An 18,475-nucleotide genomic window follows, 5' to 3' on the forward strand; every position below is an offset into this window, starting at 1 on the left:
AAAAAAAAAAAAAAGCAAGAGCCTTCCTACAACTTGTGAACATTTGGGCTTATCCTCTGGGCTTTTTGAATACTTCTTTTAAAAAATCAGAAATATAATTACTGAGACAATAGACTGCAAAGAGAAGAATCAATAAATATAAGAACTCTTAAATTAGAGTCTTAGAATATTGGACTCCATTTCTTCTGGATAACTCTTGATTGATTCATCCTCAGGATTCTACACAGCCATCCTCTCCTTCAGGAAATATCCGTGACCTCCATGCTCTAGTTCCTCCCTGCCCTTATCTAACAAGCTTGGAAGCAAGAGTGGCATCCATTTCCAGAATAGCTGGCCTCCAGAAACTCTATGATCTTTGAGAAACAAAAATGACACAAGTGTTCAGGTCTTTCATTCACAGTATCGCTATAAGTCCTCTACGACTTGATGGCACTTAACAACAGCAATCTAAGTGAGGAAACATTTCCATGTAGTTATATGGCACCCACTGCTTTTCATTTTCACTGTCCTTAGGTTTTGGCATGATTGTTTATTGTCTCTACTCCTCCCACCACAATACACTAGCACCTTGCAGACATGGTCTGTGATTTGTGTCACTTAGGATAACCACAACATAAAGAACGTCCACTAAATTAAAAAGTAGGATTGATGACCAAAGGTATGTTTTATGCTGAACCGTCTCCCTTCTCTGTTGTTATTGTTCTTGTTGTGTGCCATCAAGTAACTTGCGACTCATAGCAACCCTGTGTACAAGAGCCCTAAACACCGCTCTATCTTGTGCCAACCTCGCCATCTCCAACACACTCACTCCCACAACCCCAATCAGAGAATTGATCCATCTCATTGAGGGTCTTCCTCTCCTGCGCCCTCCTTTACTCTCCCAAACATGATGATCCTCTCCAAGGACCAGTCCCTCCTTACAACATGCCCAAAGTATGTCAGATGAAGCTTCAGAATCCTTGACTCCAAGGAGAATTCTGGCTTCACCCTCTCCAGGACAAACCTGTTTGTTCTCCTAGCAGTTCATGATATATTCAACACTCTTCTCCAGCACCACAGCTCAACAGCATCAATTGTCTTTCTATCATCCCTAGTCACTGTTCAACTCTCCGATACATAGCACGTAATTGCAAAGACTAGAGCCTGGATCAGGTGCACCTTAGTCTCCAGCCTTACATTATTGCTCTTGAGTACACTTGAGAGGTCCCTCACAGCTGACTTTCCCAATGCAATTCATCTCCTGATTTCCTGGCTGATGTTACCATGAGTGTTGATTGACTGTGGAGCCAAGTAAACTAAAACTGTTAACTATCTCAATCTCTTCACCATCCATACTGATGTTCCCTTCCTTTGAAGAGAAAAAAAAAAGTATACTCTTAGCAGACTAAATCTTGCATAGTTTATGCAACTCACAAATTCCTCAAAAAATGAAGAGATGCTCTATGAAGAATGATTTACTTATTGTTTTCTCTTCCCAAAGGAAAGTTAGTTGGTGTAGCAGAAAATAAGGTATCTTAGAAATCTTATACTACAGTTGTTTCTTACAAGGCAAGTGGCATGCTTGAAGTCACATTTTCACCTAAGAAATTGAGATCGTTTCGTCTATGTTTACTATCTTTTAAAACAGGTGCAAGGATCAAGTAAGTTAACAGGAATGAAGTACGAAAGTACCGACAAAACTTTAAATTATTATATTAAAGATATTAAGAGGCTAAATAATTAAAATACATGTGCTTCAGTTATGTAGAATTTACTACTTCTTTGCTTTCAAGTTTGAGGAATGCACTTTATAGACAAGTTTTTGTTCATCATTCTCACAGTCAATCCTTAGTCTATTTTGATCTATAAAACCGTGATCTATTTAGTTAGCATTGTCACCATTATATAATTATCATGATCAAATATGAAACACTAATAGTGCTTTAGGTTCAAATCTCCTTTATGTTTCCTTTGGGAAGGAGTCTGAATTCAGTTTGAAGGGAGTAATTTCTAAATGCCTATTTCAAATACTTTTAACATGACCTACAATAATAAAGCTCCTTGATGGATCAGAAGCATAAACTTAACATGAACTTTCAGATTCTTTGCTACATTCTAGCATGTGAGAAAACACACTAAAGACTCTCTCTGATCTTGTACTTGCATTTTTTCCCCTTTACTATGATGTGGCACAATAAACAGCAGCAGTTAAGAAATAAAAAGATGTGTTGCATTGGGAAAATCCACTGTCAAGAACATTTACAAAGTGTTAGAGAACAAGGACATCAGTTTAAAGAATAAGGTACACCTGACTCAAGCCATGATATCTTCAATTGCTTCCTGTGTATTTGAAAGCTGGGCAATAAATAAGAAAGGCAGGAGAACTGATGCCTTTGATTTGTGGCGTCGACAAAGAGTATTGAATATACCATGGACTGCCAAAAGAACAAATAAATCTCTATTGAAGGAAGTGTAGCCAGAGTGCTCCTTAGAGGCAAGGATGATGAAATTGTCTCACTTTGGGCTCATTTTCAGGAGGAACCAGTCCATGGAGAGAGGTAAAAGGAGAGAAAATAGAGCATTAGTGAAAGAGGAAGACTCTAACAAGGTGGATTGACACAATGACTACCACCGTGGGCTTGAGCGCGACAGATTGTGAGGGCCGTGCAGAATAGCACAAGGTTCAGGTCTTGATCGTAGAGTCGCTATGAGTTATAGTTGACTCAATAGCACTTCAAAACAGCAATGATATAGCACAAAGAGTGGCAGAAAATCTACACTCTAATACTGCATATAAGCAATGAAAGTTATGGAAGTGTTCAGATCTTTTGTTCATAGAGTCATAGAGTCTATGACTCAATGTCACTTAACAACAACAATGAGAGAACTCTGTTGGCCTAGTGGATAGAAAGTTATGCTATGAAGACAAAGGTGGGTGATTTTAATCTGCGGCCTTCAGGCCTGGTTTTAATTGGTTTTTGGTCAGACATTCTTGTAAGTGGTATAGCACTGGTCTGTCCATTTGCTGTACAGAGGTAACTCATGGTTGCTGTGAAGCTGAACACTCTGACTCTGGTGTATCAAATATGATAATGGTTACCCACGGTGGACAATGTTTGGTGGAGCTCCCCAATTAAAATAAGCTTGGAAACAGGAGTGGCCTCCACTTCCGAAATAGCTTGCCTCTGGAAACTCTATGAACTTGGAGAAACTACGAAAGTTATACAAGTGTTCAGGTCTTTTGTTCATATGGTCACTGTGAGTTGTCTACGACTCAACGGCACTAAACAACAACAACAACATCATGTAATGATGTGAATCTAGATTCTCTGGCAACCAGATGATTTGATAGCATTCTACTAGCTAAAATTTGGGATTACTAGTACTTTAAATTGTCATGAGTCAATAATTTTGACTCTAAAATGTTTATCACATTTAATAAGTACTCAAAGGTATCCTCTCATCTATTGTTTATAAATGACACAGAAACTTTAGAGGTTCAATATTGTTGGGGGGAGGGAGATCTCTCCAGTATCATTGCAAAGATCTTGGTGCACACAAATTCAAGATGACACAAAAGTAGTTCCTTTTTAAAAGAAAGAGAGAAAAAGTAGTCCCAACCCAACCACTTGAAGTGTGATAATTCATTAGTTGAAAACATACTTTCTCAAGTGTCTACAAGCCAAAGCAATAATTCAACAGTTACAAATTGCTTTCTGTCCATCTCACGCTATAGAAATTTCACACTCTCCTTCACACCAATCACAATTCTTCTCTTGAAAATAAGTTATTTGAACAATTCCATTACTGAAATGTCGAGTAACCCTTTTTTGCTTCAAAGAAGTACACAGAAACAATTCTGAATCACTGGTTCACCCCTACTACCCTGAGTGACATAGGTTTTGTGACTAGAATTCAACAACACAAACAGAGAGAAATTTTGGCACCAATATTTTGTTTATCCCTAAATTCTGTAATTTTCACCAGAAAGTACACTTGTTTTCTAAAACATAATTTTAGTTTTTCTATTATTAGGTTAAACACCTTAAATATTATTCCATAAAGGTTTAGCAATGTAAAATAATAGGACTGCATGGTGCTAATTAACACAATTATTTTGTCATTATTTAATTTCTTTATATTCATGGATCTCAACAATAAAATTTTTTAAAAATCTAAAATCCTTTTCTTTTACAACATGCCATGCAAGACTTACAGTAAAATAACAAGTATTTCCTCTCCATATTTGTATTCTTTATCAATCACATTTTGCCTCTAAGTTCATCTCTCACCAGACCCCAGTATCACTCACTCCTTCCTTATAATACCCATGCATTTTTATAAGCAGTATATCATGTAAATCAATCTCCAGAACTTTCAACATGACCTATCTGTTCTGTATTTCTTTTCCTTTGTTTGCTGTTTCTGTCAGCTAGTATGTACTTTCTCCTCTTTTTTTGCCAGTTCAAATCCTTCAGTTAAGAGGTTTATTGCTTCTAAGAAGCACAGAATGCTCTACTGAATCTAACACTCATCTTAGCCTTACTTTTAATATTCTTGTTAGTTAACTATGCATAATTTGTACCCCATTAGTTTGGATTTCTTTAGTTGTCTCATTCTGATTCTGGGTGCTCCTAGGGGTATGAAGTGGGCATTTTTTTACATAGATATTAAACTCCTCAACCTAGAAAACATGCCTTTCTCTGTCTCCCCATTCTATCTGGGACATGCTACACTCAAACAGACACTCAAAAACTCAAACTCCACTGCTGTGGAGTTCCAACTCATAATGACTGTGCTATGGGTTTCCATAAAGAGAGAAGACTGCCCGTCTTTCAACCACAGAACCAATGATGGGTTCAAACTTCAGGAAAGGTGGTGCCTTTGAGTTAACAATATAACTTTCCATAGATGATGCCAAGAAATAATGCTCCCTAGACACTATTGTTGTTGTGTATACCATCATGTAGGACCTGACTCATAGCTGACTTTCCAGCAGGTTTTCATAGCGTTTAAATCACAGGGGAGGAGATTGCCCATTGGAATTGAACCACATGCCTTAAGACTGACAGTGCAAGTTCTTAACCACAGTCCACGAGCAGTCCCTGCCTTGACACTAGGCTTTTTAAACATAGGCTTGAGTGAATAAGAGGCAAAAAGCAATCAGCCATTCATTGCTTAAGATATTATGCTATTTCAAAGATGCCAGAGGCATTACTTTTTAGCAACCTGGTTTTACTGTGTGTTGTATGTTGTTTTGTTTTGTTTATACTCACCGGAACAGAAACTTGGGGATTGTTAGCAAGTTTTCCCAACACAGCAAAGCCATCAACATTGATTTGGCCTCTTGGCTTTATAGGTAAGGCTTCAATTCTGTTACAGTCAAGAAAGAGAGTAACACTATTCCTCTCCACACCAATCATGAGCTTATGCCACTGAGAGTCAAACAAGGAGGGCAGGCTGGAAAAGGTTGCTGTTTGAAGACCTCCATCCAGTCCCTTGTATGAAAATGCAACAGATTTTGTTTGGCCATTAATCTTCACTCCAACCTCCTCTTTCCCAGAGGAATCCTGAATCTGCCAAATGTTCCAGTTCTTTTCAAGTGTGCTTCCAGTCATCCGAAAAGTAGTTAAAAAGGAGTATTCTTCAGGCAGTCCACGGGGATATAAGCGCCTGAGTAGAATTTTAAAACAAACAAACAAACAAAAAATAAATACGGTTTTCTGTACTAATCAGATTTTGCATATTTCCTTATATGGTGTTTTAGATTCAAGGCAGACAGAATAGCCACAGTGTAAACAACTTCACAATTTTTTATTTCATGCCTGTTCATCAAGGCCTTCACAAAGTTGCAATCATTCATTTATGTTAGGTTTCCATCTTAAAATACACACCAAAAATCTTCATGGCTCAAGAAAGTTCCCAGCATGTATAATCTCAACAATATTACTATTTATGCTATCCCAAAGAGCTACTGTGCAGTAATTTCAACTCAGCCAAAAGCCACATTCTTCCAAAATTCTTGGCAACACTGGCCACAAGTAAGAGAACGGTCGCTTGAAATCCAAGTCAGCTCTACTAGTTTATGAAACCATTTAATTGACTAGTTATTCTTTTTTCACTCTAACAGATGAGAGATATTTTCCATTTGCATAACTGCCTATATTCTCAATTATATCCTAAACCGACAGAAACATTTTTAGAATTCACACAGTGGATGTTTGTCTTTTTCAGGGACTTCAAAGTGTAATGTTAAAGTAGTAGCTAGCTACTTGTCAATGGATGCGTGACAAAGGAAAGCTGGTCACTTCCTCTTTCATTACTCCAACCCAGTTGTCCCTAAACTATCTTATAAATGCCTATCATGACTATTTCCTTCCTGCTTTAAACAGTATTATGAGGCTGTCAGTGTCCCTTAGGCATCTCCTGAGGGGGAGCACAATATTTAGATCTTCCCTGACTACCTAGAACTTTTTCTGTTGGAATCAAACTGCTAAAAGCTAAAGATTGAACTCTAAAACTGAGCACTATTAGATGTAGACATGATATTTCAAGACATTAAAGTGATTTTTCTTCTACTTTCCTCTTTCTGAACATAGAAAAATTGCTCAGCAAGAAAGAAATACTAGGAAAACGAGATACAAGTTTATTTTGAATGAGATATATATATATATATATATATATATATATATATATATATATACAACCTGCATCATGCAGATGACAAAAGCTTTCTTGTAGAAAGTGAAGAAAACTTGAGGGACTTACACAGATAATCAGATTATAGCTTTAAATATGGATTGCAATAGACAGTTATCTAATAGAGAAAAGATTGAAGTTGTCAGTGATTTCATTTTACTTAGAACCACAATCAACACACTTGATACTAGCAGTCAAGATTTCAAAAGAAGTATTGCACTGGGAAAGTCTGCTGCCAAGGACCTTTCCAAAGTCCTAAAGAGCAAGGATATCAGTTGATAGATTATTAAGGTGCATGTAATCCAAGCCATAGTATTTTAGGTTGCTTCCTATATATCTTAATGTTGAATAAAGATGACTGATGAAGAATTAATACCTTTCAACTGTGGTGTTGGCAAAGTGTTTTGAATATCCCATGGATTGCCAAAAGAACAGATAAATCTATCCTGGAGGAAGTACAGCTAGGGGTTCTTGTTAGACGCAAGGATAGTGAAATTCCATCTCATATACTTTGAACATGTTGTCAAAAGGGGCCAGTCCTTGAGAAAATATATTATGCTAGGAAAGCTGGAGGCTCTGAGAAAGAGGAAAAACTTTAACCAAATAGATTGACACAGTGACTGCAACAATTGACTTGAGCATGGTAGAGATTGTAAGGATGGTACAGGATAGAGCCAGGTTTCAATTTGTTGTTCCTAGGTTTACTTTCAAGTTGGGCCAAGAAATCTGGAGAACAGCCAGTTGGCCCACTGACTGGAAAAGATCGATATTTGTTCCCGTCCCAAAGAAAGGTGACCCAACAGAGTGTGGGAATTATCGAACAACATCATTGATATCACATACAAGCAAGATTCTGCTGAAAATTATCCAAAAACGTTTGGAACAATATGTCAATAGAGAACTGCCAGATGTGCAGGCTGGATTTAGAAGAGGTCGTGGTACTAGGGAGATTATAGCTAATGTTAGATGGATCTTAACAGAAAGCAAGAATACCAGAAGAATGTCTATCTGTGCTTCATTGACTATGCAAAGGCTTTTGACTGTGTGGATCACAATAAGCTGTGGCTGACTCTGAGAAGAATGGGAATCCCAGAACATTTGATTGTGCTAATAAGAAACTTATACTTGGACCAAGAGGCAGTTGTCTGAACAGAGCAAAGAGACACTACATAGTTCAAAATCAAAAAGGGAGTTCATCAGGGATGTATTCTGTCTCCATACCTTTTCAATCTGTATGCAGAACAGATCATCCGAGACTTTGGGCTATACGAAGAGGAATGTGGCATCAGGATTGGTGGAAGAATCATCAACAACCTGCGTTATGCAGATGACACAACTCTGCTTGCTGAAACTGAGGAGGACCTGAAGTGCTTGCTTCAGAAGATCAAGGACTACAGCCGCCTATATGGACTGAAGCTCAACATCAAGAAAACAAAGATTCTAACCACTGGGCCAATTGGCAGCATCAGTATGGATGGTGAAGAGATTGAGATAGTTGACAGTTTTAGTTCACTTGGCTCCACAGTCAACACTCTTGGTAACAGCAGCCAGAAAATCAAGAGACGAATTGCATTGGGGAAGTCGGCTGTGAAGGACCTCTCAAGAGTACTGAAGAGCAATAATGTCAGGCTGGAGACTAAGGTGCGCCTGATCTGGGCTATAGTCTTCGCAATTATGTGTTATGCATCAGAGAGTTGGACAGTGAATAGGGTTGATAGAAAGAGAATTGATGCCTTTGAGCTGTGGTGCTGGAGAAGAGTGTTGAATATACCATGGACTGCTAGGAGAACAAACAGGTTTGTCCTGGAGAGGGTGAAGCCAGAATGTTCTCTGGAGTCAAGGATTCTGAAACTTCGTCTGACATATTTTGGGCATGTTGCAAGGAGGCACTGGTCCTTGGAGAGGGACATCATGATTGGCAGAGTGGAGGGGCGGCGAAGGAGAGAAAGACCTTTGATGAGATGGATCGATTCTGTGACTAGAGAGGTAGGAATAAGTGCATTTGAGATGGCTAGGTTGGCACAGGCTAGAAGAGCGTATAGAGCTCTTGTACATAGGGTCGCTATGAGTTGCAAGCGACTCGATGGCACATAACAACAACAACAACAGGTTTACTTTGAACCATAGTCAACTTGATGATACATAACAACAACAAATATGTAACACAATTTGAAATTTCTAAGAAAAGGTGTGGATCAAGATCAAGATTCATCACACCAAACTCCAGACACGTAGTTCTTTTCTTGTAAAGAAGAGAGAGAAAGGGGAAACAAACTAACTGGATTCCAATTTCATTTGTTTTACATACTAAAATGATTAACAAAGAACCCTATGGTAGTTGCATATATACTGCTATCCAGCATGCCACAAATTTTTGGATTAAAAAATTTCAAAACAGATAAGTATTTCACTTCAAGAATATTAGCTAATAAATAAGCTACTCAACTTGCTAAGATTTTTAATCTTTCCTCAAACTTCCTTTAATTTTAAAACTTTTTATCATTGCCTTTAGCGGCATAAACGAGCATAAATCTATACATAGGGGTTTTTTTTTACTTTTGTTTGCTTATTTGTTTTGCAATATCCAAAACACTTTATTTCAGATCTGGGAGAGCAGTGAGATTCATCTCAAAAACTGCTTCCTATACATTTTTTTTTCTGCAATTATTCCTACAACAGTCCAATAAAATGGGCTAATCATCTTGAATTTGTGTTAGCTTTCTAAAAATAACAGAAAAAAATGAAATAGTTTCATCTGATGTTGTAACTCCATCCATATCTTCCTTTTTAGCCATTATTTTCAAATATGATTTTTGTTTGTGTTTATAGTGCTGAATGAATTATTTTATCAGGACATAGTTTTAAATGATCACATGCTATGCATTATTCTTCATGTAAATTCTCAATTTACTAAGTATATCTATTGTTATAGGAGTTTTAACAAGTACATTTAAAAATACTATATTTGGAACTCAAGAATAAAATAGACATTCAAAATATAAACTGTCTACTATATCTTTTGAGATATATCACTTTAACTTAATGCTGCCATAATTAGGGGGTATGTAACTGGGTAAATCTGAGAAGCCAGGCTTCATTCTGTCAGGTCCACACTGTAAGCCATCAGGACACTCATATCCCACTAATTACATTAGAATCTACATTACCTCACTTCCGTTACCTTTTTTGAATGCCTGAAATTCTGTACTTGTAAATATGCTATGCACATCCATAAGCAAACTTGACAGCATGAATAATTTAAAAGCAGCTTGGCCTATAAATGTTTTATTTCATTATATTACAATCTGCACAGAGTACTTTAAAAAGAGAATCACAAGAGTTTGAATAAAAGATCAAAATTCTTTGAACCTTGAAACGTGTGTATGACCTTATGCTACAAAAAACCCCTAAAGACTCTGTTCGGGAAGGCAAACAAACAAAACATGCATGTAGGTGGGAGTTGAGAGTGTAAACCTATTCTCCCTAAATATAAAAAGCAACAAAAGGTTTATCTCTTGTAATTAATCTTTTAAAAAATTAAGACAATAATAACCTGTGACTCACATACTTAATAGTTTCATAGACCCTCCTGTCTCTCCCACAAGAATTCTGCTAACTATTTTGCTTCCTCAGTATATGCATTTTCAGCACAGAAGCTGCTTTTAAACTTATTTAGGCTAATAATCCCTCTACGGTCTAAAAACCATCACAAGCACTTCTCTACTCCCTTTTGAGCGAGTAGGAGTTAGGAGCCTGCTTGGTTCCACAATCAACACTCTTGGCACCACAGTCAGGAAATTAAAAGATGAATTATATTGGGTAAAATCTCCAGTCAGGGGCTTCTCCAGAGCACTGAAGAACAACAATGTCAGTCTAGAGACTAAGGTGTACCTGATCCAGGCCATGGTCTTCACAATTACTTGCTATGCATTAGAGAGCTGGATGATGACTAAGGATGGCAGAAGAATAAGAATTTAAGTCACTTGCCCAAGAATGAATTTCACTGCCCTTTGGGACCCCATCCACCTCAGACTTCACTCTCCTTTTTTAACTTCTTTGCCATACTTCTTTCTTCTGCATCATCACACTTTATTCGTCTCTTAATAAATCTTGCTAAACAAGGGTTCTAGTCTTTGAGGGACAAGGAGTCAAAATAATAGAGAATGTGACACATTGACTACAGCTTGTAACAATATTTAGTGGTAACTCTGGATGGTTAAAGAAAACAATAACAGCAAAGATGAGCAGAAAGAGGGTTATATGGCCTCAAGTTGATCAGTGTCTGAACTTAGTGTTCATTTTTAACCAAACTGTACACCATATTCTAGAAAACTGGGGACGCATTGGTGGGCTTATGTTTAATTATTAAAGAAAGAAAAATAAGATGGAGAGGAGATTGAAACTGTCAACAGTTAGCACCCTTGGTACAAGCAGTCAAGAAATAAGGAGATGCAGGGAGCTCTGGTGGCCTAGTGGCAAGAAGCTGCACTGCAATCCCAGAGGTACACGGTTCGAATCCACCAGATGCTCTGCTGGAGAAGGAGGAGCAATATCCTCCTGTACCAGTCAGATCTGATTTGATGGTACACGCACACGAAATAATAAAAAAATAAGAAATAAGGAGATGCATAGCAGTGTTAAAATCTGCATTTAGGGACCTTTCCAAAGTAGTGATGTCAGTTTGAGAACTAAGGTGCATCTGATTCAGACCATAGTCTTTCTGATTACTAGCTATGCATCCAAGACCTGGACAATGAATAAGGATGACAGAAAAAGAATTGACACCTTTGAGCTGTGGTATTGGAGAAGAGCACTGAACATCCATCCCATGGACAGCCAAGAAAATTAACAGATGTGTCTTGGAGAGGGTGCATCCAGCATGCTCTTTGGAGGCAAGAATGAGGCCAGTGGGCTTTACCTCACATATTTTGGATATGTTGCTAGGAGGAACTATTCCTTGCATAAGGACATGGGTAGAGGGTCGGCGAATGAGAGGAAGACCCTCAACCAGTTGAACTAATACAGCGACTGCTGTGTGTGTCAGGAAGTGGGAGGATAGAATAGGATAGAACAGTGCTCACATATTTTATTGATAGGGTCACTATAAGTTGTGCTTGGCTAGACAGCACCTAACAACAACAACAACATAGTGTTCTACTACTAGTACTTCTTTATATAAAAAATTAAAATATGTCTATGTGAAAGGATCAATGTGGAGTGGTGGTTAGAAGCACAGCCTCCACAGCAATTCTGTCTGGGTTTCAATCCTCTCAGTATCTTCCAGCCTGCTTTACACAAATTTAAACCTTCTGGGCTCTAGTGTCTTGTCCATAAAAAAAAAAAAGATTGAAATATTTTTACCTAGTAGCACTGTGATGCAGATGAGACTATTCAATGTCAACTGGTAAATGTATAGAACAATCTTATAAATGTATATGTTATTCACTGACATTATTTTCTAAAGTACTGTGTGTCTAAGAAGCAGAATTTCTATGTATAGGCCAGCGCTACATTATATCAGATTCCTCTTACTAATAAGAATGGGTTTTTATTATAAATATTTAGAGTTTCCATAATATTGTTGTTGTTTACTGTCAAGTCAGAACCAACTCATAGCTGACTCTCCAGAGGATTTTCAGAGGCAATTAATTGCAAAGGAGAAGATTGACCATTTTTCTCCCACAGAGAAGCTGGTTGACTCAAACTGCGCGCCTTCGGGATTGCAGCACAGCTTCTTGCCAGTAGGCCAAAAGTGCTCCCATTAGTGTCCTAATTAATCATGCTCATACTCATTGTCATTGAGTTGGAACCAATTCATAGCTGACCCTCCAGCAGGTTTCAGAGGCTATAAATCACACAAGAGGGGACTGTCCATTTTTTCCAGAAATTCTACTGGTGGATTCACACCATGTGGTGCCTTGTGGTGGACGTGTAAGTCTTTACTCATGAGACCACCGGAGCTCACTTCTAATTAATCAATATTTACATTGTTTGGAGTCACCGGTTTTAATGGACTAAAAGGACCTGTGTACATAGGTACTCCTTGTCAACCCTGGGCTGGTGACCAGATAATCCTGAAAGGGAAGGCCCACCTCTAAACCCTGCAGAGCCGGCACCCTGGGCCTGGGTCCAGACACTTTCTGAAGCATTTGGTCTCACTGCCTTTGAAGAGGTGGAGGATGGTGGGAAGTCCCTTAAAACCTCATGTTTTCTACCAGGGCAAGGCCCACTGGCCGCTGTCCCATAGTTATGGAATAGTATTTTCCTTAACAAAAAGCTCTAGTAGCACAGTAGTTAAGCATTTGAGTGTTAATGAAATTTCTGGAGTTTAAACCCACCAATAGTTCCATAGGAGGAAGCTGTGGCAGTTTGCTCCCATAAAAGACTCCAGCTTTGGAAACTTTATGAGGCAGTTCTGCTGTCCTACAAGGTTGCTGTGAGTCAGAATCAGCTCAGTGGCAACAGATTTTATTTTCATTAAAATGGGTGACCCTGGAGGATATTATGCTGAGTGAAATATCTCAGTCACAAAAAGACAAATACTGCATAGTGCCACTGTTGTAGAACGGAACTGACATCAGTGTTGGGGTAAGACTGTAAAAAAAAAAACTGGATAAATTACATATACCGCATTAAAACAGATGAGGAAGAGAACAGTTTAAAAGTGATATATGATAGGGTATTATGGTTATGACAAGAGTCCAAAATGAAGGTTGCATGGTGGAGTATACTCAGGGCAGGGGGATTTTATCTCAATGAAGGAATTTTTCTTTTACTTTTCAAAGAGAAGAGAGAACTGGGGTTGAGGGGTGGCCAGGGAGAAAAATGCAACAATGAATGAATGGAAATCCAAAATCTGTGTAAATGTTCATTACAATAAATTAAATATTTTTTAAAAGTCCATTTTAATAGCAACAAAAGTTAATTTCTATCAAAGCCCCAGAGTCCTTGTTACTCTGCCAAAGGAATGTTAATTCTATATTTGATGGCAGTGCATTAAATCGTAAGTTACCTTTCAATAACATAATCATATATTGGGCATTAAGATAATATAAAAACTAACACCCTGAAACTCATTCATAACAGTCACAAGACTCAACACTTACACATAGACTCAAATACTTCAGTTATAAATAATTTAAGGGATGAAAGGCTTAGTTCCAGAGAAGCAGCTATATGAAGTGGAGGATTATTTTTTCGTTATCTCCGCCATTGTTTCTGCTGTCATTGCCCAAGCTTTTCTTTTGTTAGGTCCTTGTCAAGAGTCAAGCACTGGGCTTGTGGTCTTATTTCAGCACCAGAGCACATGAACAGCACCATTGTGAGTCTTCTAACCACTCTGTGGCTTCTAGTTAAATTTATGCTTAACCTCTGGCACTTTTTACAGTGGTTCCTTTCAGTTAAAACCAGACAAATTATAGAGAAACAGACAGCAAGGTAGTAAGAACATGTCCTGTATCAATGTATAATAGTCTCAGTTATTTTTCTCTCCCTGAAATATAAATTACACACTGAAATATGAAGTGCATTTACATATTCAAGCATTGAAGATAGGTAAGTAATTAAATTCCTTCATCTTTATATTTTTAATGGCCCAAGAAAGAAATATTGAGCCTAAACAGATTTTCTGGAATTGAATGGTTCTCTTAAAATTAGAGGCAAAATAATCAGTAAAGTATTTCCAATAAATGATAGATTACCTGGTTGGAATCCTGAAGTCGACATTACTTCCCAACTTGTAGGCGACTTGTAATGCAGTCGAGCCCACTACCCTCTGGATAGTTCTTCTAGATGCTGCTTTATCTACTTGGAACTGAGAAATCAGATCAAACCCTATGGGAATGGAACATAAAAGTCCATAATGAGATTGGCTTAGTTCTTTTCTACAACTTTTCCAAATACAAAAATAAATAAAACTCATGCATTTCCATGTTATATCACTGCTTGCCTGGTAAGTCATCTTGGCCAATCCTGACCTTAGGGCAGAGTTCATCTTCACCATCGGAATTCAAATTGACAGGGAACCCTGTGAAAGAGATAGAATGTTATTCTCCATCATCGGCTGCAGGGATTGTGGGATGTGCCTATCATAATCAAAACTGAGTGACTATTTAAAAATACAGTCTTATGCCAAAGAAGGAAGTTCTGGTGACCTAGTGAGTATGGAATTGTGCTGCCAACTCAAAGGCAGGTGGTTCCAATCCATCAGCTGCTCTAAGGGAGAAAGAAGGGGAATCTTCTCCCATGTGATTTACTGCCCCCTGAAAACTCACTGGAGAGCTTGCTATGAGTTACTTCCAAACTCAATGGAGAGAATCCCATACAATTAGCTTATGAGTATATAGCTTTAATTCTATGACTCTAATGTTATAATTCACTAATGACTCATCCTGAAGGAGTTGCTTTAATAATTTATGCTGGGGAAAATATTTCTTTTAAGGAAGTTAGATATTTATTCCTCCTGGAACCAGACCTGTACAATGTCCTGAATGACACAGTGTCTGAAACCTGTTTGGAAAACATTTGGTGGTTTGGGCTAGAAAATATTCCTTGAGCTTCACAGATTTTAGAATTCCAGACGGAATCCAGAGCCAGCCTTGAACCAAGGAGCTGCTGAATCCACTAATCATAAATAATGTAGAGAGGTTGCATTCATTTCACTCCAAAAGCTCAAATAAGGGTGCTGGGTAGACTATCCCTACCAACCTAGAATCTAGAAAAGCATTGAAAAGGAAAAAAAAATAATCAGAAGATTAGATCCCCAATTTGATACAAAATTCTGGAATGAATTTGAGAATTTGTTAAACAAATAGAAGGTAATAGGAAAAGGCAGTTTTTCACCACTACAAAGGACTTCTTGTATCTTGTCCATCTCCACGACCCTTGCTCAGGCTTCCCTCACCGCAAAGACACTTCAAACCAAAACCCAAACCCACTACCCTTAAGTAGAATTCCAACTCTTGGTTACCCTCCACTGGGCTTCTGAAGTTGTAGATTTTTATGGAATAAGGCTATCCCATCTTTCTCCTTATTCAACTGGTGGGTTCAAACTACCAAACTTTCTGTTGGTAGCCCAACATGTAATGTACTACACTAACAGGGCTCCTTCAAAGATTTTCTTTCCTTTCCTCCCTCTCTATCTCTCCCTTCTTCTCTCTCTCATATTGGCATCCTGTCAGAGCCAAGAAGGAGCTAACCCCCCTGGGTTTTTAGAGGTTATAAATCACACAGGAGGAAGGTGCTCATCTTTCTCTAGGCAAAGACTCCTTGTTATTGTTGCTTTAAACCATCAAACCACAGCTAACCCTATGACAGATTTTAAGAGGCAGTTAATTGTATAAGAAGGCAATTGCCCATCTTTCTCCTGAGGACCAGCTGGAGACCTCGAACTACGTGCCTTTGGGATTACAGCACAGCTTCTTGCCACTAGGCCACACACCTTAGGACTCAAGAAAAAGTGTTTTCTGATTACAAAGCTTTGTCCCTGCCATCCCAGAATACCTGGCCAAATGAATGGCATCTCTCTCTCCATTCACTCATCCATTCATCCATCTATCCATGTAGTCACACAACATTTACCAGTCACCACTCAAATCCAGCCCTTCACTAGACTCTCAACAGCACAGAGATTAATCTTCTTACCCCCTGTGATTACACATCAGTGTTTTCTCTCTGTATCCAGCATTCATGTCAGAAAACTTGCCCCTAAAACAGACTCACAGCTGGACCTAGGAGTGAGGCTATGAAGAACTGGAGATGTTATAGTCTCTTAAACATCCTTAGGAATGAGTGATATTTTGAAATCTAAAAGTATTGCCCTTACTTGGGCGACGCTTGACAGTCGCAGATGCCCAGGGTCCCAGGAAACTACATATAAACAAAAAAACTGGAACTTTCCTGAAAAGAAGAGGAGAAAAAAAAATACCTTCAATAAGAATCCTTCTAATTGGAGACTACAATTATATTTTTTAATCAGTAAATGTAAATTATCAAAGTCCAATATATTTTTTCTATTTTTACTTTGAAATCTTCCTGAAAGCTTTAATGAATTTGTCTCCAGCTCCCACTCTCTTTGTTCTTTTTTTCTACCTCATATCTGCTGTCTTTGTTGAAGTTGCTGTATATGCATACTCTTCCCTCCATCTTCTTTTCTCTTTGTTTTTCTGCCTATATCATTGCCTGTCTCTTTTTCCAGTTTCTTTCTTTTATCTTTGTTTCTCTCCTGTATCACTCACAGTTTCTCTCTTCTGTCCTCATCCCCCACACCACTGGGAAAACTGAGAACTTTTGTTCTCAGGTCCCCACCCTGCCAGGCCAGTCTCCCCACCATTCTCTTCAGTGGCACCTTCTTACCAGCAGATCTTCATTTTCCCAGTTGGTTTTCTTTTGATGACAACAGTCCCTATGGAGAAGGGGCTGGAGGGGATTTGGTGCCCCCCAAGACCCCTTCACTGCCACCCCAGGACTGATGGGCCTGCTTGGATTCCTCCTGCCCCTATGAGGTCCAAAAGCAAAAAGAGCAAACCTGAGGCAAGTGATGCCATTTTAAACAGAAGCTGAGGAAAGGGGTGGAGAGAGGCTGCCCGGTAAGCCCCAGCCCAGCCAGGGGTGTGTCCCCAAAACTAACAAAATGACACTGAAAGAGGGATTAGCAGAGGAAACTTTGCTGAAAAGGGGGAGGGGGGAAAGGCAGGATGTGGGGAAATTCACCAGAAGGATTCAGGCAAACTGCTATAGGAATACAGGGGGACCTTTGAAAAGGGCTATAGGAATACAGTGAGTGCTTTGAGAGGACTGAGGTGAGCCGAGAGATGTGGAAATTCATGGGAGTCTTGGGTCCAATCAATCTAAGTTTGCATATACTGTTTGTTCTGAAGCTTACTCGGTGTGAGCTCTTTTACACGTTAGTTAGACTCTTTGTAACTCTGGTGATACAATTGCAAAATAGAGGGGGAAACGGTTACCCCAAACAACTACTTTGAGTGTTAAAAGAGACAACAAAGGGGAAACATTTAAGGCTTTCTTCAGAATAGTCACCATGGTCATGGTTATTATAGCTATATTGTCTGCACTCCTCAGTTGCAAATTCTTTTTTTTTAATTCTTGAAGCTTCAATTAATTCTCACAACAACACTACAAAGTTAAGTGATAAATTATCTCTTTTTTACAGATGGGAAAACTAGGACACGGAAAATGAGCTTGCTCCAAGTAGAACGGTCGTTGGCTTACTATGTGTGAGTGCTCTGTACCTCAAGGCTGGGAATCTGGATAAAGTGCAAGACCAACACATACCTCCTTCTCTGTTCTAACTTCTTTTTAAACTCTGAGATTACAAGAGCTGAAAAAAATATTCATGGAAATGAGTGACACATTGTTCTCCACAAATAAGATGAGCAAGTAACAAGAGGCACTAACTTGGATATGTTCCTATCCGAGGATTGGTCCCTTCTTACAACATGTTCAAAGTATGTCAAACAAAACTTCAGAATCCTTGCCTTCAAGGAGCAATTTGTTTTCACCCTCTCCAGGATGAACCTGTTTGTTCTCTTAGCAGTCATGGTATACAATACTCTTCTCCAGCACCATGGCTTAAAGGCATCAATTCTCCTTCTATTATTTCTAGTCATTGTCTAGCTCTCTAATGCATAGCAAGTGATTGCAAAGACCATGGCCTGTATCAGGTGCATCTTAGTTTCAGATTGACATCATTGCTCTTCAGTACTTTGGAGAGGTCTCTGACAGCAGGTGTGCCTAATCTAGGCCATGGAATTCTCAATTACTTATTATGCTTCAGAGA

General features: G+C 38.6%; 1 protein-coding gene across 1 annotated transcript in view; it reads right to left on the reverse strand.

Moving 5' to 3' along the window:
• COL9A1 (collagen, type IX, alpha 1) overlaps positions 1-17,193 on the reverse strand; it is a 126,799-nt gene extending 109,606 nt beyond the window's left edge. The window contains exons 1-5 of the mRNA XM_006899479.1: positions 17,032-17,193; positions 16,502-16,575; positions 14,627-14,704; positions 14,379-14,511; positions 5,256-5,652 (exon numbers count right to left, since the gene is read on the reverse strand). Of these exons, the coding sequence (XP_006899541.1) occupies positions 5,256-5,652; positions 14,379-14,511; positions 14,627-14,704; positions 16,502-16,575; positions 17,032-17,045 (696 nt within the window). The 5' untranslated portion in view covers positions 17,046-17,193. The remainder of the gene's footprint in view (positions 1-5,255; positions 5,653-14,378; positions 14,512-14,626; positions 14,705-16,501; positions 16,576-17,031) is intronic.
• Between the last annotated feature and the right edge of the window lie 1,282 nt (positions 17,194-18,475).

This window comes from Elephantulus edwardii, unplaced genomic scaffold, assembly GCF_000299155.1.
Source record: "Elephantulus edwardii isolate Elephantulus edwardi_28Jun2011 unplaced genomic scaffold, EleEdw1.0 scaffold00258, whole genome shotgun sequence".
In the NCBI taxonomy this organism is placed as follows: Eukaryota; Metazoa; Chordata; class Mammalia; order Macroscelidea; family Macroscelididae; genus Elephantulus; species Elephantulus edwardii.